This window comes from Emys orbicularis, chromosome 9 (assembly GCF_028017835.1).
Source record: "Emys orbicularis isolate rEmyOrb1 chromosome 9, rEmyOrb1.hap1, whole genome shotgun sequence".
NCBI classification, from domain to species: domain Eukaryota; kingdom Metazoa; phylum Chordata; order Testudines; family Emydidae; genus Emys; species Emys orbicularis.
Window position 1 is genome coordinate 103,424,227 of NC_088691.1, and position 23,282 is coordinate 103,447,508.

The 23,282-nt window shown below is 47.3% G+C and overlaps 1 protein-coding gene across 1 annotated transcript in view; it reads left to right on the forward strand.

Annotated features, from left to right (window-relative positions):
• Positions 1 to 23,282, forward strand: part of LPP (LIM domain containing preferred translocation partner in lipoma) — a 437,929-nt gene that overhangs the window by 163,474 nt on the left and 251,173 nt on the right. The window contains exon 6 of the mRNA XM_065410339.1: positions 14,798 to 14,999. Coding sequence (XP_065266411.1) covers positions 14,807 to 14,999 — 193 coding nt within the window. The 5' untranslated portion in view covers positions 14,798 to 14,806. The remainder of the gene's footprint in view (positions 1 to 14,797; positions 15,000 to 23,282) is intronic.

The window sequence follows — 23,282 nt, forward strand, 5'->3', positions numbered from 1 at the left end:
ACCAGACCTAACTAAAATGCAACAGTACAATTCACTATAGCCCCCTGTTAGCAAACCAGACAGTTCACCAAGCTCAAACCCCCCTTCCTAGTCCCCATGCATACAACTTCCTCCCCCCACTCCCATTTTGAAAAGCTGTGGTGAAAATGATGAACTTTGCAGCATATCCCACAACAAGGGACCAGCTTGTTTGGACCAGTCTAGCAGCTATTTTGTTGCCATTCTGTGAGCCTATCTAGCTCATAACTGTAGTTTTTAGAAGAGCACATAGATGGCGCACACCTGCATTACTTCATTATTCAAGACCTGAGCTACATAATGTCGAGCTACTAAAGGGGACGAGAACATATGTAACTCGGTCCAGCTATCTGACGTTTCAGAATACAGCATGCCTCTACGGCACTGTCCAGCAGAGGATCTGAAAGTGCTGTACTACCATTCTTGAACCGAGTAGCTTAAAAACCCACATAAGTGTTGTTATCTCCAAGATACAGATGGACAGACTCAGGAGAACGGGGAATCCCCTTGCTGCAGGTAACACCGAAAGCTAGCCGCGGAGCCAGGAAAGAATCCAGAGTTCAACTCCCAAGCCTGTGCTTTAGTCACCAGATTGTAGTCACAGTAATAGTGGAACCTGTGGTCTGTATTAATACAAAATAATAAAGGACCCAGGGGGTTTACACCTGAGCTGTGGCATCCTGGTCCTTTTTCTGAAACATATTAATTCATCTTTGCTCATTTCCCTACACTTCTGCAATAGTAGATCTTTAAATAAAGAGCCATCTTCCAAATATAACAAAGCGGCATGGAGGTCTTTGCCATGCGGCTGTATTTTGCATTCGTTGCATCTAAAAAAACCCCACATTTATCCCAGTGGCTGCAGCCTCAGCTTTGCTGACACTGGCAATAGGCTTCATTGGACTTTTGATCACATCGAGGTCTTTCCTTTTGCTTTGTGTTGCAGGACTGGGGTTTCAGAACATGAAAATCGTGTCCCCCTTGGTAACAAATCTGTTGTCAGACAGCTTTGAGATTCGGGGTCTCTCAGCGCCAGCGATGGTTCCTATAAAGGTGTCTCTGAACTTCCCTTCCTCTAGGTTTTCATCACATTCTTTAGCATCTGCCTGCCATCAGCTCCCCCTTTCTCCCAGCAGGTGAGGCAGATTAAGGCCAGATCCCTTTGGTTCGTGGGATCCAGGCTTTGCCATGGAAAGGGGCTGTTTCTCCTGCCTCTGTTTGCTAGGTGCCGTAGGCTGGCCTCTCAGCTGATGTCTGCGAGCTGCCAAAAATGTGTTACCATGCACTACTCTTTGGCGGAGAGAAGAAAGGAGCCTCCTCCGCTGAGGAGGATGGTTTCCTCTTGTCTCTTTGGCCATTGCCCGGAGTGAATGCCCTTCCTGTACGACGCTCTGTGTGCTCTCCATCCCCTCCCCACTGCTGGCTGCTGCTGTCTCCCTCGTCCTCCCTGGGTCAGACCCTCAGCTGATGTAAACCAGCCTGGTACCATTTACGTCATTTGCACCAGCGGAGGGTCTGCCTCCTGTGTCTCCATGATAAGGGAGCAATATAGAGAGGAGCGGGGGCGTCGTGCTGTGCTGCGGAGGAGAAAACACGGAAGGGGTTTGCAGGGTAGAGGGTTCGCTCCCTGTTAATGGCTGAGAGCTGGGGAGAAAATATTGAGGGGCTCAGGTGGGAAGAAGTGACCCGTGGACTAGGGAAGGGCTGGACTTTGGCCCTACACAAAGTTGCTGCCCATGCAGCCCTCAAGTAGTTGCGTTGGATTTGGGGTCTGGTTGCTTCTTAACCCAGCATGCAGCTAAGCAATAAGTTTGCCCCATCCTTTCTTGTGTGCAGTCATCTCCAGCCCCTGGGCTCACCACATTTCTGTTCCATCCTGGCTGTCCTCGAAAGGCCTGGCCCTTTCTCAAGCTGCTCATGCTTTACCCTCCAGACTTACATCATTCCTTGTCATTTTATAAATAAATCTATTAGGCTTCCAGCTCCAACTCCTCTCTGTGATCTCAGGCATTCTTTCCACAAGTTTGGAGGTAAATTTGCTAGTACGAGAGGTCTAACCAACTGGAAGAAACTTGTCCTGGCTCTTCCCTTCAGGTCCAGCAGTGAGCTTTGCTGCCTCTGCGTCAGCATTTTGGGCAAGACATCTGGTCAGTCCACTTTGCAGCAATTGCCATGGGATCTCTAATGACCACAAGTGGCCGAGGCCTCAGATTAACGTCTTATTCCATATGATTGTGTTTGGGCATGTTGAGGATTGTCTTGTACAGCAGAAGTCAGGCATCCGCTTGCTCCCTGGCGGAGCTGTGACACGTTCATTAGAGACAGATTAGATTAGCTAGATCTATCTATCTCCAGGGAGTCTGCACTTCTTTTTGTTTCAATGCAGATGGGTCAGTCAAGTTCAATTTATTGGGTTTTCAAAGCCTAGTTTGTTCTGACACCGAGATGTGACATGCCTGCAAAAGGAAGGCTTCAGTCTTCAGCTTTGTTGTATGTTTTCAGCAGCAGTTGAATCCAAATGGCTCCTGTGTAGCCCTCAAAACTATTAATATAGTTAATTTGAAGAAGGGTGAAGAATATTTTTTTTCCCACTGTCTACAAGGCTGTAGATAGAAACTAAAGGAAGGACAGTTTTGACTGAGTATCAGAATAGGGATGACAGTGGGGATTAGATCTAATGTAGTATGAAGTCAATATCTTACATGCCATGTATCCGGGGAACACAAACTATATGATGCAGGAGGATGGGTTAGATGATCCCCTCCCGGGCCCCAACCCCTTGCCCCCTCTTTCCCACCTGTAACTTCTATGACTTTCTCCCTCTATTAGGCCTGACCTGCACTTAAGTTGTGCTGTCAGTTTGGAGTGTGGAAAAAAAATAACACCCCAATTGATAAATTGGGCTGGCAAAAGCCCTAGTGTAGATGCAGCTATACGGGCAAAAAGTCTCTCCCAGGTATAACTTATTTCATTTGGGGAACTGGTATAGGCTATACTGGCCAAAAAAACACTTGCTGGTTTAAATGGCATCTCCATTACGAGGGTTTGCCAGTGTAGCCATAGCAGTATAATTATACTGGTAAACCCTTTTGAGTGTAGACAAGGCCTTAATCTGTGGAAGTCTGTAGTCTCCTAAGTGCTGTGGTTGAAGTCCTGTTGTTGAGGCACTTAAAGCCACAGTGACATGGTACTGGAGAATATACTGTAAGGTAGGGGTGGGCAAACTACGTCCTGCGGGCCGCGTCCAGCCCGTCAACCGTTTTAATCTGGCCCTCGAGCTTCTGCTGGGGAGCGGAGTCTTGGGCTTGCCCTGCTTCACGCAGTTCCCAGAAGCAGCATCATGTCTCCCCTACGCATAGGGGCAGCCAGGGGCTCCACACGCTTCCCCTGCCCCAAGCGCTGCCCTGCAGCTCCCATTGGCCAGGAACCGCAGCCAATGGGAACTGCAGGGGCGGCACCTGTGGACGGGGCAGCGCGCAGAGCCGCCTAGCGGCGCCTCCACATAGGAGCCGGAAGTGGGACATGCCGCTGCTTCTAGGAGCTGCTTGAAGTAAACACCTGCACCCCTGATCCCCTCCCGGGCGCCAGCCCTGATCCCCCTTCCATCCTCCAAACCTCTCGGCACCAGCCCTGATCCCCCTCCTGCACCTCAAACCCTTCATCCCCAACCCCACCCCCGAGTCTGCACCCCCAGCCAGAGTCGTCCTCCCCCCTCCACGCCCCAACCCCCTGCCCCAGCCCTGATTCCCCTCCTTTCCTCCGAACCCCTTGGTCCAGCCTAGAGCACCCTCCTGCACCCCAAACTCCTCATCCCCGACCCCAGCCGGAGCCCTCATTCCCCCCACACCCCAACCCCCTTCCCCAGCCCTGATCCCCCTCCCGCACCCTGAACTCCTATTTTCTGGCCCCACCCCAGAGCTTGCACCCCCCCAGCTGGAGCCCTCACCCCCACCCCAATTTTGTGAGCATTCATGGCCTGCCACACAATTTCCATACCCAGGTGTGGCCCTCGGGCCAAAAAGTTTGCCAACCCCTGCTGTAAGGAATAATCCAGCATTGGAAGTGGATGGGACCACATGAGCTAAGTAGGTGTGTTCCTCCTCCAATTCCAAGATACATGAATGATGTCCCACACCAGGAGGTTATGCTGGAAATTGGTGAATGCTTCTAGTAGTGTTGCTTGGCAGAAGAGGGACATTGATGCTTTCAGGAGGATGGTCAGAAGGTGTAACTGAGCACTTGCAGAGTGTGCCGGGTCTGGAGAAGAGGCGGGGGAGAACTTATTCCCATTGAGACATGCTGCTAAGGACTGAAGAAAGGAAACAGCAAACGCTCCGAAACAGCACTTGACTCCTACAGACAAAGAGCAATTTCCAGATTCAGGGAGCGATCAGAAGCAAGGGGGCTAGGAGTAACTCTGCGTTAAAGTTCATGTACACTCAGAAAAGTGACTGCAAAAACAGCACCTTCTTATGCAGCTCATCTGCACCTGGTGGGTCTGTCTACACTGGGGCTGGCAGACAGATTCACGCTAGTGAGGCTAGACATAATGCACAATAAAAGCAGTGTGGACGTTGCGGCTCTGGTGCAGGCTCGGGCTAGCCACCGGAGCTCAGGCCCCGGCAGTCGGGTGAACTTGAGAGACCAAGCTGCTGCCTGAGCCGCCGTGTCCACACTGCTTCTCTCAGCGGGCTAGCGGGAGTGAGTCTACCCAGGCTTACTCCCAGTTGCAGGGGAGAGATACGCAGTGTGTCTTGGAGTCACTTGGACTCACGTTAGGTCTACAGACCCAGCCTGTAGAGGTGGAACCGACTTGATTTAGTCTTGCATGTTGTTGTCCAAACCATCAAATTTCTCCTTGCAGAATCCTTGTTGCTGGTGTGTTGTGTGAGGGGCAGAGAACCCATATCCATGGACGGGGGGAAGTTTCTTGACTTGTTAACTCTGCAGACTTGACCTGGATATTATTGAGAGAGGATTAAACACGGAACCCTGCATAGTCTAATTACTTTTTAACTGGGATCCTTTACATTTTAAAACAGAAAAATCAGTGATGTTCCTTGCGTAGTTCAACAATGATTAAGGAGTTCAGAAGCGATCATGTTTTGCAAAAATAACAGGAGTACTTGTGGCACCTTAGAGACTAACAAATTTATTAGAGCATAAGCTTTCGTGGGCTACAGCCTACTTCTTCGGATGCATATAGAGTGAACCATATATTGAGGAGATATATATACACACACATACAGAGAGCATGAACAGGTGGGAGTTGTCTTACCAACTCTGAGAGGCCAATTAAGTAAGAGAAAAAAAATCTTTTGAAGTGATAATCAAGATGGCTCAGTACAGACAGTTTGATAAGAAGCAAGTGTGAAAATACTTACAAGGGGAGATAGATTCAATGTTTGTAATGGCTCAGCCACTCCCAATCCCTATTTAGCCCTGAGTTGATTGTGTCTAGTTTGCATATCAATTCCAGCTCAGCAGTCTCTCGTTGGAGTCTGTTTTTGAAGTTTTTCTGTTTTAAGATAGCCACCCGCAGGTCTGTCAAAGAATGGCCAGACAGGTTAAAGTGTTCTCCCACTGGTTTTTGAGTATTATGATTCCTGATGTCAGATTTGTGTCCATTAATTCTTTTGCGTAGAGACTGTCCGGTTTGGCCAATGTACATGGCAGAGGGGCATTGCTGGCACATGATGGCATATATCACATTGGTAGATGTGCAGGTGAACGAGCCACCGATGGTATGGCTGATGTGATTAGGCCCTATGATGGTGTCACTTGAATAGATATGTGGACAGAGTTGGCATCGGGCTTTGTTACAAGGATAGGTTCCTGGGTCAGTGTTTTTGTTCAGTGATGTGTGGTTGCTGGTGAGTATTTGCTTTAGGTTGGGGGGTTGTCTGTAAGCGAGGACAGGTCTGTCTCCCAAGATCTGTGAGAGTAAAGGATCATCTTTCAGGATAGGTTGTAGATCTCTGATGATGCGCTGGAGAGGTTTTAGTTGGGGGCTGAAGGTGACAGCTAGTGGTGTTCTGTTCACTCTATATGCATCCGAAGAAGTGGGTTGTAGCCCACGAAAGCTTATGCTCTAATAAATTTGTTAGTCTCTAAGGTGCCACAAGTACTCCTGTTATTTTTGCGGATACAGACTAACACGGCTGCTACTCTGAAACCGATCATGTTTTGGTTTTTCAAATGGCAGTTACTGATATGAAATTGACGAGGGGAAATACCTTATGGCAAATCTATCACAGGAGAGCTTGAGGTGCTTTTCTAAGTAACCACAGCACTTCCAAGGGCTGGTTAAAGCCCCCAAATGAGAGTGGAATTTTGACCTCATATCCCTCTTTGGAGGCCATGAGAAATGTAAAAGCCCCACTCGTAGAGCTCGCTGGCTACAAATGGAGAAACAAACTCACTTACTGTCTAGAGGGGAATGGGGCCAGGAGAAAAGAGCAGCTTTGGGCATTTATAAAGAACAAATCTCCCTGGTCAGTCTTGATTTCTGCATTCAACAGAATTAGTGGATGAGGGGGACCAAGTAGAGAGTTGGATTTAGATCTAGCGTCTCTTGGCATCTCAAATGAAAAACAAACTCAAATTGGCTTCAACAGGCACCGCGTCCTATGGATTAACAGAGCACAAGCCTGTACATAAAGGGTAACCATACATGGCACTGCATTGAGTTGGGAGAGGCGTCCATGTGACTTGACGCTAGGACTTGTTTTCATGAATGATTTGGAAGAGGGAGTAAGGGCAGAATATGCCTCTTCCTGTGTAGGTGTGTTGCACGAGGGTTGGGAAGGGTACGTGGGTGACCCCTGGTGCACCTGCAATGTGGCTGTGGGCACTTAGGAGAACAGGGGAGGGGGGACACTTGCACTGCTTGGAGTGTTAGTTGACCCAGAAGGGCCATGTCTTGGCAGGACGCCATCCCTGGATGCTAGCAGAGCAGAGCCACAGTGGGGTTTTCCGGCTGCACCTGGAGTCTGCCAATAAGGCAGTCCCTGCCTGCAGGAGCTTACAATGTAAGTTACACACAGATAGTCCAAAGAAAGCATTGTACGTGTATGGGAAATTACAGCTCGGTATCAAGCCACATGATAAGTGAGCTGACGGGAGGTTCCGCTTCCCTGGTGTTGGTGGATTTTAAGGACGGAGTGGTAATTAGAGGCGTAGGCATAGAAGGAAATGAGAGCCTAGATTAAGGATGGTGCTGGCGGTGTAGAAATACATATTGGTTTTAACAAAACATTTCTATCCATGAGATGCCACCCATGACTTCCATAAAGAGTTTACTTGCTATGGGGACAAATCCTTCGTTCTGTTACACCCCCACAGCTCCAGCAACTCCCGAGGAGCATTTGGTCTGCGTTGCAAAAGGAAAGGTGAAATTAAGATTTATTTGGGTAGAGTCTCATTACGGAAGAGTCAGCCTGTCTCAATTCCGTCGGAGACGAACGTGCTGACGCTTTCGAGTGGAGGCAAATTGGTACTCTAGCCTTTCATTGCTTATCTGATCGGAGGGCAAATTGAGTTTGGATCCTCTTCACGTTAGCCATTTGCTTTCTTTCAGCGGTGAATGGCATCCAGTAATTAAAAGCAAAACAGACCTTGTCAGGCTTTTGTTGTGGTTTAGTGTTCTGCTCTTTGATATACCTGGGCTGACATTTTGAGATAATGTGGTCTCGTCTTGGGATTGATGAATTCCAGTTCCCTGTTGCGCTACATTCTTTTATAGCGAGTATTCTCTGAATTATGGCTTTAAGATTGTCTGAATGACAGGACAGGAGCCAATTAGTTTCCTTATCTATACAGCTTGATCCTGCTTAACGTTCCTCTTAATGTTACTTATCGTTGGTACTTAAGGTTAGTGCCATATTCGATCAGACCATTGGCCCATCCAGTCTGACTTTCCCCACCTCCAGCAGTGGTCTGATCCCTAATGCCTCAAGCTTCACAGAGGGCTGTTACAGGTGGCTTTGCCCCTTAAGGGCTGAGGGGCCTGGAGCTAGCCAGCCCTGATGGCCGCAGAGGCTGCAGAGAACGTATTCCTCTAGAAGGAGCAGCGGGAACCTGCGGGGAGAAGGGGGAAGCTCTAATGACTCCTGTAAGGAAGACCCTGAGACCAGGGGAACTTGTCCTAGCTAGGAGGATTGGGAGTAGTCACCTGCTAAGGCGGGAGGAGGAACAGACAGAGGCAGGGTGTCTCAGAGTGACAGACAGACTTCTGAGGGGGCACTCAAGAGGCAGCTGGCCCTGTAACAAAGCACCAGCTGACTGGTTGTAAGTTTTCACTTGCAGTGTACTTGATCATTTCCCCCCGTTTAATTTTAAGTGACCAGTCCTGGAATACTGTGTTGGGTTCCGGTGTCCACACTTCAGAAAAGGTTTCAGCAGAGAGTTACAAGAATAATTGAAGGTCTGGAAAGCCTGCCGTAGAGTGAGAGACTAAGGAAGCGCTCTCTGTTTCGTTTATCCAAGGGAAGTTTGAGGTGCTTTGATCATAGTCTACAAGTACCTACACAGAGAAGAGATTTCTGATCATAGACAATGCTTTAATTCAGCTGAAAAAGGCATAACGAGATCCAGTGGTTGGAAGGTGAAGCTAGACAAATTCAGACTAGAAACAAGGTGTACTTTTGTCAGTGAGGATAATTAACTATTGGATGAACTTACCTAGAGGTGTGGTGGATTCTCCATTATAAGAAGTCAAGTCTCTATCTGAAGTTAAACACAAGTTATGGGCTTGATGCAGAAATTACTGGGTGAGATTTGACGGCCTGCTTTACCCAAAGTGTAGATGATTATAATGGCCTCATCTGGCCTTAGAATCGATGGAAGAAGCAGGGCTTTAGGCGGGAATTGACTGAGGAGAAGGTAGCGGTTTGGGAAACCGGCATTGCCGAGGGGGGTTCCATGGATGGAGAACGCCATGGGAGAAGGCACAGAGTTAGGAGCCTAGAAGGAAATAATTGGAGGAGCATTGCTGTTAGAATGGAGGGCCTGTGCATGTGTGAGAGAGGGAACCAAGATAGGAGGCCAAGGCAGTATTTTGTAGTGCACTGAATGTGAGAGCAAGGAGTTTGCACTTGATATGCTGGCCAAGGGGGAGCCTGTGGAAGGAGTCGGAGGGGATAGGGTCTCGCTGTTGGGGGGGTAATTGGAGACAGAACATGGCAAGTTTGGGATGGTTTGGTTTGTTCAAGTTTGTCAGGAGGGACTCACTGAAGGGAAACTGGCTGACAAATCCGGAATGATTTTCTTGATGAAGAATTGACAGGGACGCAGCAGATGTAATCTGCAGCTTCGCTTTTCAGTCTGCGCTTTCGACCCAGACGTTGACTTCAGTGGCAGCAGAAGCAGGCCCTCAATCCATGAAGTCATCCCGTGTGGGTGAGCAATAATTGTCTCAGACAGCGAGAGGCCGAGGGTGCTTGAGAGCGGTTAGTTTCCCCAGGGTGGCAGATGTGTAGTGGAGAGCCACAGGGATTCATAGCGAGTCTGATGGTGGTTCACTGAAAATGACGGTAGCCTGGAAGGAGGAACACGACGTGTTTCACTTTAGGAGTGTGTAAAGCGGCCTGGGGCGTGGCACGGACAATAACGATTGTCAGCATCCTTCCTTTCCATTTCTACCCTGTCACCCCCTCTTTGAGTCCCTTCACTGATTTCCTGTCTCCAATGTCAGAGCCGCGCTCCCTGCCCTCGCTGCCTTGGCTCTCCACCGCTGTCCGTCTGCCTGCATGTCTGCTCTCATGCCACTGCTCATGTTCTGCCATGCCATCCATCTTCATGCTCCTTTTGCTGCTTCCCCCGTTCTGGTGCCTTGTCTCCCTCTGCCCCTGCCCCTGTAACCTCCTCCCTCCTGTCGTAACCGGGCCCCCTCTCTCTCCACCTCTTAGTGTCTCACTTCTTTCACCACTGATTTCTCCATCCCCTTGTGAAGTCCTGCACCTACCTATTATTGAGCTATTAAAAAATGTGCAGTTTGCATAAAACTACAGCAGGCAAAAAATCACTTCTGTAACTATTATTAATTCAGTGAAGTGTTTGGAGATGCATCTGTAGGAAGCATGAATTGCTAACCTCATAGTTAGGCATTGATGCTAATCTCGGATTTTCCAGGGTGTATATTATCACTTGCTGGGAAAAAAATCAGATCTGGTGGGAAGGTGTGAGAAGGTCTGAGCTGAATGTAGGACTTAGTTTCATGTTCACGAGATGCGTTGGTGGGCTTAATGGGCTGATCCAACTCACATTTGGATAGGGTTATGGATTTGGTGGGGTTTACATTATCAGCATTAAGTTATAAACCCAAGTTCTGCCTTTTTGGTTTTTGGTCTCCATTGTGAAATGACTGCGTGGTTGACACCATTGGCAGGGTGTGGCAGAGTAGGATTGCGGTGCATCTACAGTGTTCACGTAGGGGCTGTACCTGGACTAGTAGAAGTTTTATAGGTCAAGATTGAGAAGCACTGAGGGAGAGGTGGGGCTGTCCGCTTATCCTGCACTGCCCCTGTCCTCTTGTTGCCCATTTAACCAGTCACACTAACATGTGCATTTAAAAAAAGCAAAGTTTGGTTTTAGCTGCCGAGTCAATCATTTTCCTTTTTGTATTTTGTGAGACTTGCAACGTGAGTGGATGAATTTTGCTTGTCTTAGGGTATGTCTACACTACCCGCCGGATCGGCGGGCAGTGATCGATCCAGCAGGTATTGATTTATCGCGTCTAGTCTAGACGTGATAAATCGACCCCCGAGCCCTCTCCCGTTGACTCCTGTACTCCAGCGCCGCGAGAGGCGCAAGCAGAGTCGACGGGGGAGCGGCAGCAGTCGACTCACTGCGGTGAAGACACCACGGTAAGTCGATCTAAGTACTGGAGCTGGGAAAAGGGAACTTGTTTGGGACATCTTAACTGGCACAGATAGAGAGAAGAGAGAAAAAAAATACACAGGAGAAGATGAGCGAGGACAAAGGAGGAACAGAAAAGACTAAAAGGGAAATAATAAAAATATCAGAAAAATACTTTCAAGAATAGGAGAGCCAGGGTCGCGCACAAGCTCAGAATGAGTGGCTGAGATACAGCAGTGCGGTTGCTATGTTCCCAAATTGGCCATTAATATGTTCTAGTCTTTAGGCTTATTAATTGCAAGGTTCCGTCGCTGTTTTGCTCAGCCCACTGCACTCCTTGCTGCTGAGATTGGCATTACTAATTTGGCCCTTCAGCCCATGCTACGTCGTGTTGTGAATCTCTCAGATGGCATAGGCTCCTTGGGTCATGTCACTATGTGGGTGGGAGACGAATCAGGCGTTGTAGGAAGTAGCTTGAACAGCTTTGTGGGTACACTTGTTGCGGAGTCTGTAGTGAGATAATGCCCCGGTGTGGTGCTAGGGGGCGCTGTGCTGTGGGATGTGCCATCTTCCAGATGGCATGTAAATGCTGGGCATTCCCCGCCCAGCCCAGTTGGAATTAAACTCCAGGGCACCTTCAACAGTGCTTGCTGGGCGCAGTGCGGCATGATTAGCCCTCCTGGCCCTCCGGGTTGAGGGGCTGCACTGCTGTCCCTCCTTTGCACCCAGGCTGTTAGCGCGCTTTGATCTGGAGCTTGGGGGGATGTGGGAAGAAGAGGGGGATCATCTTTGTTTTGGTGAGAACTTGTTTCTGGTTCCGTAAACCCTGGCGCTGGGAACAGCAGGTAGCAGGACAGCGCGGAGCGGTTAGTGGGATTTCCTCTCTGGCCTCGCGGGTGGACCTGCCTTCCATTTCTTGCTTTCAGAATGATGCTGTCATCTGGTAATATGAGACCAAGAAGCAGGGGGTGGAGGGTGGTCACCTGGTTTGCTGGGGCTCTGCCCCGGAGAGTTGTTGCTGGTGTGAATTGTGTTGCGTGCTGCATCTCAGCAGCTCCACTAGGGAGCATAACATTCAGAGTCCAGTTCAGAGGCACCTTCGGTGCTACTGCTATCGTCTTTTAGAACTGCGTCGTTCCTGCCAGGTCCGCAGCACCCATTGAACCAGCCGGCCTGTGATGTTTTATTTCTCCATCAGTGGTGGGTCTCCTTTGATTGGGGGCGATTTCTGTGTTGGCTGGATTAAGTTGGGTGCGAGCCCTTGGCTGGGAGGGAAACTATGGACTGAACATTTAGATCCAGGATGTGGAAAATGAGGCGCACAGCAGTGAAATGGATTGGTGCAGGTCCCACGGGGGTTTATGGTAGAGGCAGGGGTAGAACCCTGATCCCCAACTCCACCCTGTGCTTTGACCACAAGATTATCCTTACCAACCAGTCTCTCAGTGGAATTAACTCCTCACATAGGGAGTTGTTGCTGTCTGGAATAAATAATCCATGACCGTAATAAATACAATTCTGATTGCTAAGTTAATTTTAGAAAGGCACTGGTGTGAATAGGCCGGTCCCCCTTCTATTTCCCACCACTGCAAAGACACATGTATTCTCAAATAGCAAATCCCTGAGGCTGGACTGTGCTTACAAACACAGGACAAGCCTGGGCTTCTTCCTGTGCTGTATTTTTAGGACTCCCCCCTCTATCACCTATTGCCTCTTAGGTGGACTCTGCTTTTTATGCTTCTCGGGGGAAATAGTGAGATGCAGCTGTTCTGCCTGCCATGGTGAGTCAGCAGAGTAACTCTGCATCCCCCCCACCCAGGGTCCTAAAGCTTGGCACACCTGGTCCTCATTATACTAATCTTTAGAAGTATATTCTGAAGAGTGAAGTCTAGATGATCAAGTTAGGACAGGCTTCAATGTGTATCCAGGTGTATCACCATGCTGCTGAAACACTTCCTTAGAGCCATGGGCATCCATGTGCGGAATGTGAGGGGCATGTGACGGAAGCTTTTACTTTGCAGTGCCAAGAATGTGCCTGCGTCGGCAGGGCGTGGGGTACGGCAGCTGGGCTCTACAGCGGAGTCCGTGAGGAGATGTTTGGTCTCCAGCGGAGGTGGTAGATGGCAGAAGCAGCTGCCCATTTTCCTTCAGATTCCAGCTGCTGACCTTCAACAGGTGATTTGTGACTGCCACTCCTGGCTTAGGAAAACCTCTCCGTGAGAGACATTCTCATGGATTTCTGTGCGTGCGACCGCAGAGCTGTGTCAGAGTGGTGAGAGCGCTGCAGCCCTGCAGAGTTCAGTAATAATTTCTCTCTACGGGCTGGCACAACTGGCAGCATTCACTCCCCCTCGCTCAGTGGACAGTTCTCACCAATTAATACATTCATTTGCGGGAGCTAGAACTGCCCTCATGCACCAGCCCCGTCGGAATGCGATTGGAGAGCAGCTCTCTCTGCAAATCCTGCCAGAGACTCGGTTGTCTCACCGTTCACAGCTGGAGGTGTTTTTTCACAACAGTGATCAGATAATGTTGTCCCTGGCTCCGTCTTCTTCCTGCGCTGATTCTTCCCATGCTTTCTGCTTTAGTTGATCAAAGGAAACCTCTTCACATCCAGTCTCCAGAGCCTGCTGGGGTTTTGTTGCCTGGTGGAATTCTCCTAACCTAAACAAGAGTATGTGGGGCTGAAGTGAAGGCAGGCAGTGGATGCAAAATTAATTAACCCCTTCAGTACTGAGAGAGTGGATGTCACAGGGGACTAGTAAAGGAATATGTGGCCTTTACCGCCTTGCCATTGTTCACATTCATCTTAGATAGATAATGACTAAAAGTCATTATCTATCGGATGGCTGTTTGATGGCCTGTGTGGAAATGCATTGGTTGGTTTCAGTGCAGTCCCTAGTGGACGGATGTTTCTGAGTCAAATTTTTCAAAGCATCTAAATCTGGTTTTCAGAAGTGATTTAGATGCTTAGGAGCCTAAAGCCAAGAATTACATAAATAACTAGTGATTTTGTTTGCCTCAGTTTTCATGTGTCCAAGTCGAGGCCCCTGGAAGGGGCCTGATTTTCAGAGGGTGGGTGTCCAGCGCTTTCTGAAAATCAGCATGCTTGACAGTGTCTTGAGTTGGATGTCCAAAAACAGAGGCATCCAAAATCAGTTGCTTTTGAAAATGTCGGCCTGAGAAGTTTCCTTGAAAGTCAATGGGATTGTGGCTGCTTAGGGCCTGAATGAGCTTTGAATATGGGAGTAAGGCTCTTTAGGTGACTTAAGGTGAAATTTTCAAAAGCCCCCATCAGGCTGTATGGGCACTCTTCACCATGGTATCTGAGCACCTCACTGACACTGCGGAATGTATCCTCACAGCATCCTTGCAAATTTAGGGCAGTTTTATCCCCATTTTACTGAGGCACGCAGAGATTTTCCAAGCCCTCCTTCACAGCAGGGAAATCATCAGTACAGTTTCATTAGTGGTCCCTCTTTGTGGCAGCCTTGCTCTGGAGGCTAAGATTTGAACGGGTTGTGGAATTGGAAGCAACCATCATGCTGAGAACCCCTGTTTGAAACTCAAAAGGGAAGTGGAGCCGATTCCTCCCCCACTGTCCTGCCAGCATGCCTCAGCTTTGATCTGGGGAGGGGGCCTACCTCTCAGAGTAAGGGGGGTGGGTGGGATTCAGCTCCATTCTAGCTCTCTTTGCTGAGAGGGCAAAGCTGCTGCCTCTGACATACTGTTGTAGGGATAAATAGGCAAATTCATATGCCAAGCCATAAAGAGAAACCTTCACACACACAAAGGTTTTTGTGTATTTGTATTTTACAAGTAAATAAAAAGAAGTTCCTAGGGTTTTCCCCCCCCCCCCAATTAAAAAACCTAATGTGCATGGTGTTTTTTTTTTCTTTTTTTTCTTCTCATCCTTCCCCAGATCTGAACCATGTCCCACCCATCATGGCTGCCACCAAAGAACACCAACGAACCCGTCGGACACGTCACTGCGAGAATGGAGACCACGCACGCTTTTGGGACCCCCAGCATCTCTGTGTCCACGCAGCAGTCGCCAAAGAAATTTGCACCAGTTGTTGCTCCAAAGCCAAAGTACAATCCATACAAACAGCCGGGGAGTGATGGTAAGAAACCTGTGAAAAGGAGCTTGATGGCATGGGGAGTTCTCCATGCGATCTCTGCGAAATACAAGGGCGTTTCCCTGGTGAAACTGACCCCTGGGCTGTGGGCCAGCACGCCGTGTTTTCACCGCCAAGTCCTGCACGTGTTATGTGTGTGTCTGCCCAGGAGTGAATTTCACCCATTCTATAGATCTGATTTAGGGGAATTAACCCCCTTATGCTATATGCTCATGAGTTACTCTAGATTACCGATACCTTCTTTGAGGTTACCTGGTTACAGAGCAGTTCAAATGAAAATCTTGGGGTAGCTTTGGAGCGTGTGCCTTCCAGCTATCCTCACATTATTTAAAAAAAAAAAAATCATTTTGGGCCCCATCTTATTTTCTTAACAGTTGATGCCGAGATTCACTTTCTAAGGCCATTCCTTTCAAGGTGTTCATGCATTTGGTGTGTAACCACTTGGGTGATCCAAAGACGTCGTGCTCCAGAAGAAATTGCAGTGTCTGGGGGAGGATTAGGGCTTGTGCGTTGGCTCAGTGGGAAGTACCAGGCAAAGTACTAAGTCTGGGGATGTGGCAGGATGATAGGGCAAGTTGTTGGCAGAACTGCTGTCCAACCAATTGGATGAATTCAGGATTACGGCTCCTCCAGTACCCGAAATTCGTAAGAATTAATATTTTAAATGAATAATTATTTATATGGATATTCATATGACCGTTGCAACAGCATCTGGACACGTCATAGAATATCAGGGTTGGAAGGGACCTCAGGAGGTCATCTAGTCCAACCCCCTACTCAAAGCAGGAGCGATCCCCAGACAGATTTTTGCCCCAGATCCGTAAATGGCCCCCTCAAGGATTGAACTTACAACTCTGGGTTTAGCAGGCCAATGCTCAAACCACTGAGCTATCCCTCCCTTAATTATATAATTAAAACAAAACCTGAACTCACATGGCCTAACAGGACATGACATAACAACCACAGATACTTTGGCACTCCTCCATCTACCACTTTATAAACACCCTACGTTTAACACACTCTTGGCCCACATGCTGAATCATGATGCTGTGAAGCTTGGTGTCTTGTAGACCCAACCAGCAGAACGCGGAAGTTCCAAAGTGAGGGACACTCAACTGAGAGATCCTCCGGGGCTCAGCCCCTGTCACTTGTCAGGAGAAGCTCCTCCAAAGTTCTGAATTGGTCAAGAAGGGTCAATGGCAAGACTTCCATTGATCGTAATAGAGAGACAAGGTGGGGGAGGTGATATCTTTTATTGGACCAACTTCTGTTGCTGAAAGAGTCAGGCTTCTGAGATGCACAAAGCTCTTCTTCAGGTCGTCTTGGTTGTAATTTGTGAGAGATGGGACTCCTGACTTGTTGGCATATGATGGGAGTTCTGTTTGCACAAGAATAGCCATAATAGATTATGATTACAGTGAGTTGAAAAATGCAAGGGGTTTTTCCTGTGAATTTTTTCAATTCTATGTGGGAAAACCACAAAATAAAACAAAAATTTCATTTTGATTTGGTTTTTGAAAACTGGAAAAATTCAGTTTTTAATTTCCGGGTTTTGCATTTTCTGGATCCCCTTTCCTTTCTGTCTTCCTCAGAGTGCAATCAAATGAATCATGTCTTGGAGGGAAAGGGGGATGGTTCATGAGTCAGTTTTTCCCTCCCCCCCCCCCGTAAGTTTTCAAAATTTCTCCAGTTTTGGAAAAGTTATGGAGCAGCTAAAGAAAAACAAAAAACAAAAAAACCCAAACAAACAAATAAAAAATGAAGCTCGGAAGCTCTGCCGCTCTGGGACTTTTCAAAAACATCCCTAACTTTTGAAAAGTTGGAACAGCAGAGTTTTGACACTCTAGCTTTTCAAAAGTTGGAGAAGTTTTTAAAAGTTGCAAAGTAGAAAAGGAAGACTAAAAAAGGGAGTGTAAAAAGTGAAAAAGGATCCCTCAAACGGTAGACTTCACTCATTCTGTTGCATTCATTGACAAGACATGGGTGAGAGAGAGAAGGAAAAACATCAAGTGAGAAGAAGTTTTCCACTGGAGTTGCTGGGGAGGTGGGTGATTGGATGGGAGAGAGATATTATCTTCTTCTCTCGTGTCTTTTGTACCATGCGGCTCTTGGGTTTTGGGGAGGGAGGAACTGATAAGAATCGAAAAGCACAGGGGAGGGAAGCTTCCTGTGATTAACGCTCAGATCTGAGACATGTGGCATGACTCTTTCCCTTTGGAATACCACTTCTCATTGGACCCGGTCCTGCCCAGGGTGAAACTCGCAAGGCAGTCCCATTGAAGCCACTGAGATGAGTGTACACAGCACCTTGTAGGAGACACTCAGCTCAACTGTATATGAATTTAAGAATACTAGACTTCTGGGATCCAGGAGAGAAGGCAGGGCCATTACAGAATATTTAGCCCATAATGCTTCATTCCCTTTTTATTGCTCCATTGTCTCAGCAATGCTCCCTAACTGTTTCCTCAATGACCTTGATTTGTTTTTGTTCCAACACTCTGGCCTGGGAGGCACTGGGGACGGCTGATGGCTGCCTGTGCAAAGAAGCCCGCCCAGTTATCTTGTCTGAATTTGTTCTTCCATTCTCATATACGCCTCTTTCTACTTAGCTGTGAAACTGGAAACTCGAGAGCTGCAGTTCCCGTTTGGACTCTGGTATATTAAGTCTCTCGCTCCCTGCCCCCAAATAACTTCACAGGGGTGTTTAATTTTCTTAAGGCTTGAGAAGAGGTGCAGTTTACAAAGTCATTCTGCTACAGGGGACTGGAAGCAAAGGGATATAGCGCAAGTGGAAGATTGCAGAGCAGTGTCCTAAGGCTGTAGTGGTACAGAAGTAGCTGCACAAATCATGTCTTGGCACAGCAGCTGCTGCCAGATCAGTATCATTAAAATCAATTGCCCATTTAAAAGCGGCTGCAGGGGCATTATCAGCACATGCTCTTGACTAGTTTCTCCAGATTGTCGCTTGTAGCACTGGGGAAGCCACGTCCTCGGGGCTAACATCTCTTTTAAGATGTGTCACTTGTACAGCCTGTACCTTTTTCCGCTGATCGGCCTGTGTTTTTCTTGAGTGAATTGAACGTGCTGATGAAAGTTGCCGGAGTAAAGCCCTGGGGCCCAAAGGCCTCTCTGCATGACATGGAAAGTGGCCGTGACATGACGCCATGTTGCCTTCCAATCAAACCTTTGGCCCCTCCACTTGCACTTGGATACTTTTTGTTGACATTTAGTGTTCTATCCTCTTTCGATTACACTGTGCTTCCTGACCTGAGCTCTGCCTTTCCCTCACACCCAACTCTCCTGCCCCCAGTTACAAAAAGTGGGGGTGTCAGGGGAAGCTATTAAAATATATTAGGCAGAAATATATAGAATTTTAAAATTATCTATAAAAAATGATTAAAAAGGGAAACAAAGACTAAACGAAAAAAGTAGAATGAGCCTGTTTTAAAAATACCATTGTAATGTTTTAGACTATGTAAGGGGGTCGCTGTAACACTCTGCCTTCCCTGGGGCAGGTTATGATACTGCCTCGTTGTGACTTGTTTTAAGCTAGATTTGTTAGCTCATTGGGACAGAGACAGGGGGGCACTGACCCTACCTGGTGCCTCTGGGTACCATTAGAAACAGAAGAATAGACAAGACCACAGTTCTGATTCCTGGGCTTGTTCCGTTTCTGCTGCGTAGCAGAGGCCGCGTGCTGTTGTGTTTCTATAGGGCCTACAAACACCGGGCCAGATTTTCAAGTACTAAACCGCCACAATATGGGCCAGATTTTCAAAGGTGTCCAGCTCCAGCTTTCCCCATTGTGACGCTTACGGCCTGATTTCCAAAAGGGGCCAACAGCCGAAGTACTGAGCGCTTTTGTTTTGATGCCTAACTGGGAGCGGAGTTCTTTGGAAAACCTGGCCCTCAGTAGCTATTGGGTATTTGTTCTGTTGGGTTTAGTTTCTCAGAGGAGGAGTGGCAGCTGTTATAGATGTAGGTCAGGACTTTTCTTTTTCGATGTTACCTATTCTAAGGTCTGGAAAACATGAGCAGAAGTCACCGCATCATGGCATGTTCTATTTGGTACTGCTTCCCCCATGCACTAGTGTCTCCAACTGGCCTTTTTCTTTGTTCTGTTCAGCACATCCGTGCACTATTCAAAGCAGGATCTTAGCAGAAAGGCTCAGTGATCGTCAGACTTTCTTTAATGGAACCAGCTTCTGATTGTTCCTTTTCTTTTCACCACTTGAGCTTTTCTTCACCCTTGTTGCCCAGGTTAGTCTGCAGATCCGACTAGCTGCCATTGTTGTTGCTGTCTTGCTGCTACTTTTATCCCTGTTTTTATGCTCTGGCTACATGGCACTTAACGAATCATCAAGAGGTTGCTGAGGTACAAGTCTACACGCAAGGACATTGTGTAAGAGGAGCCTTATTGACCCAAGGCAGGAAGAAGATGAAGCGAGCGTGTGGGAGGCAGGAGCCAAGACTCAAGTCTGCTGCATCGTAGCGATCGGTCACATAGCAGAATTATCTGAACTGAGGACATTTACCAAGCAAATAAAATCCCACTGGTGTTAACATGAGTGGGAGCCATAGCATGGGCAGTGTTCATGCAATCATACCTGCTTCCCCAGTGTCTGCATTAGACATGCCAAAAGCTGCAGTGGTCCCAACCGGGGCTAACACCCGGTCAGGTGAACTGATGGCTGTTTCTTTTCGTAAATTTCTCTAGCTTAGACCAGTGCCTGCTGTCTGCCCATATGTATTGTCCAGATCACATGTTCCTGTGTCCTTATAGCTGCTGATTATGGTTCTTTACCTAAATTTCTTCCATGAAAACTATGGGGGAGTGGGTTGAATTTTCTTATTCTTAACTGTATCCAGGAACACACCATAAATCATTTTCCCTGATACCTTATTACACCGTGTTCTCATTTCACTTTATAAGATTCTGTAGCAGTGCCTGGCATTTTAATAAGCTCAGCCCTAGGGCATAAACATTCTTGTTCCAAGTGGGCCTGATCCTGAGAGGTGTGAGTATTGAAGTCAATGAGAGCTGCGTGGGTGGGCTCTTTTTCCTGTGCCACTCATATTCTGTGAATTGTTCCACACCACATTCCTCGGGTTCCAGCTTTTTGCTCAGAAACAGAGGACTCCATCAGGCCTGATCTATAATAAATTTCTCTCTGTCTTTATAGACAAAATTCTGCCCAGAATAACATGTGCTTTTAGGAGAAAAATGACTTAATCCTGCTTTCATTGAAGTCAGAGGCATAACCCCCATGGACTTCAATAGGAACAGGTCTGTATTCTCTAAATATACTCAGTAAGCTCCCTATTTATACGTGCACTACTACGTGTGTAACATAACAGCGATCAGGGGAAGGGGACTCACTGCGTTTGTGTTGAAAGAAGAGCACTGGCAATAGATCTCAAGGATAGAAATGATTAAAGAACATGATTAAAGGCAGATGACAGAACAAGGAACAATGGTCTCAAGTTGCAGTGGGGGAGGTCTAGGTTGGATATTAGGAAAAACTTTTTAACTAGGAGGGTGGTGAAGCACTGGAATGCGTTACCTAGGGAGGTGGTGGAGTCTCCTTCTTTGGAGGTTTTTAAGGCCCGGCTTGACAAAGCCCTGGCTGGGATGATTTAGTTGGGAATTGGTCCTGCTTTGAGCAGGGGGTTGGACTAGATGACCTCCTGAGGTCCCTTCCAACCCTGATATTCTATGAAAGAATATCTTCCTCCTGCTGTGTCGCAGTCATGGTCTCATTCCTTTCACTGTTCTGTAATCAGCGCTGTGGTCTCTGCTCCAGTTTCAGTACAGAACAGAGACTTGGGGTGACTTGAAATTACCTCACAAATACTGCTCTGTACCCTTTCCTTCCCTCGCCGGTTTGCAGGTAGAGAATTGAGGCACAGAGAGATTATGTGACTTGCCTCAAGAAATCCATGGCTGAGCTGGATTTCAAAATAAAATGGAAGCTCCAATTCTCATGATTCCAGAGGCTGGGAAAAAAGACCAAATATCACAGGACTCGTGATAAAATCCCAATACTCGGCAACACTCTACAAATGCAAATCTAGCAGAACTCATGGGGTTCTGGCAGTTTGCCTATGTAGCCCCTCTGTGTGGCAGTTTCCTCCTCTCTGTTACGGATGGCAGGTGTGCAAAAGCGTAACAGGTCAGACAGTTGTGGTGCCATCAGAATGTAGGGTTTATTCCCTGGAGCTCCAAATTAGAGATGAGTACCCCTCCCCCAGTGTACAATCCAGGGCCATGTTTTCTCTGTCAGAGGCACTGTGGACTCGCTTCACAACATTTGCTACCTTTGCTCATGGCAGTGCCTCACTGGAAATGTTATAATCACTGCTGTCGATGTCTTTTCCTTATATTCTGGCACCCTGGGTGAATATAATACCGACAAGAGCGGGAGCAGTTAATAATAGAAACTAAATGAAGGGACGAGAACCAAAGAAGACCTTTCTTTCTTTCTTTCTTTCTTTCTTTCTTTCTTTCTTTCTTTCTTTCTTTCTTTCTTTCTTTCTTTCTTTCTTTCTTTCTTTCTTTCTTTCTTTCTTTCTTTCTTTCTTTCTTTCTTTCTTTCTTTCTTTCTTTCACTAGCTGTTCTTTTGGGTGACACTTTTGGAGTCAGTACTGACAGGAGGATTATGTGCAATTTTTTGCTCATCCCCTTCCATTTAACTTTTTTTTTTTTTTTTTGCCCAGGGGAGAGGGTACGTTTGTTACTTGTGAGAAGAACCTCAATACCATGCTGGCTTCAAGCCAGAGATAGCGGGTGCTGTGTCTGTGAAAGCTTCATCCCTGCTGCCACTGGTCCACCTGCTTTTGACTGCAGCACGCTCCCTGTGTTCTGGTGCATGGAGACTCTTCAGTAGAGACTGCTAATTTTGTTCTGTCTCTGCTAGGGACTAGGAATGTGAACGGTCAGGCTCCCTTTTACTTGTACCCAAAGAAACGTATTGAATCTTGTGTGCAAGAGCTACTGTCAGCATCTCTGTCTAATTTTCAAAGCCCGTGTATGGGTTTACTGGAGTATATGATTCCACCTACCCCTCTGATATTGGCAGCTCATAGAAGCTAAACTGGGCAAGCGTCTGTTCTATAGTTGGCTGGGACGCTGAAAAGGAAAAATCCAGGGTGGTATTGGTGATTCACTAGGTTCTACTCAGATCTGTGTGTTTGATTTGAACCATACGTCAGCATGGGGACAGGTTATAGATTTTAGATGTAATAGATTATAAATCCAGAAGGGACCACTGTCGTCATCTCGTGTGACAGGGGAAGCTCTGCTGATGCTGGTGCTGTCTTTTGCATGAGACATAAATAGGAATTCCTAATCAGCTGTGCTATCGCTTTGCAAGAGCAGGAGTGGTTCCCATCATATCCTGTCCATTCTGCCTCCCTAGAATTCCCTAGTTTCAAACCAGGTATGGTATTCTTTCCTTCCTGCCTCAAACTGTTGTGAAGTATTATAAGCTGTTAAAACAGCTGCTGTGTTTCACCCCAGAGGGGGCAGCCTCTCAGTGATGAAACTGATGAATCTATTTTGGGCCAGTGCCTGTAAGATGCTGAGCACTTGTCACTCCCATCATGCTCTCAGCATCTTCCAGGATTGGGTCCATGATCTGTAAAATACTTTGGGCTCATATGGATGGAAAAATAGAAATGTGAGATATTATTACTGCTCTTGCTGATGCTAATCACACCCTGCTAACGTATTTCATTCTCACTGCACTTAAGCAAACCCCCAAATTAGCTCTTGCCTTTTAAAGTGTGTAAGCCTTTCTAAAAGGAATTGTGTTATGGAAGAAATATTAACTCTTTATCCATGTAGTTCTGCTAACGAATGAAGCAAACTGAACAAATGCAACCTCTTCATGTATTAGTCACTGTCAAAGCTGCATCATCCAGGGACTATTGCAAAATAAAGCCCACAAAATTAACAATGATTCAAACCTCCAGTTCCCTTTGCGGCGGCGGTTCTGCCACCATCTGCATTCGAATTTTTTAAAAAGCTGGAGTAATCATCAAGAAGTGGTGATTGAAGGGGGGGGCAGGAGGTTTCCTCACAGGGGGCTAGTACAGCAACCCCTCCGGAAGTCTCCATTGATTTTTCTCTAATAACATCCTCTTCCCTATCGGTTGAGAACCATATGAAACCATTTGGTGAGTAGTGGTTGTTCTCACTTGCACAGCAGTGGTTTTAATTCAGTCTTTAGTAACTGGAGCTATACTGGGTAAGCCTGAGGCCAGAT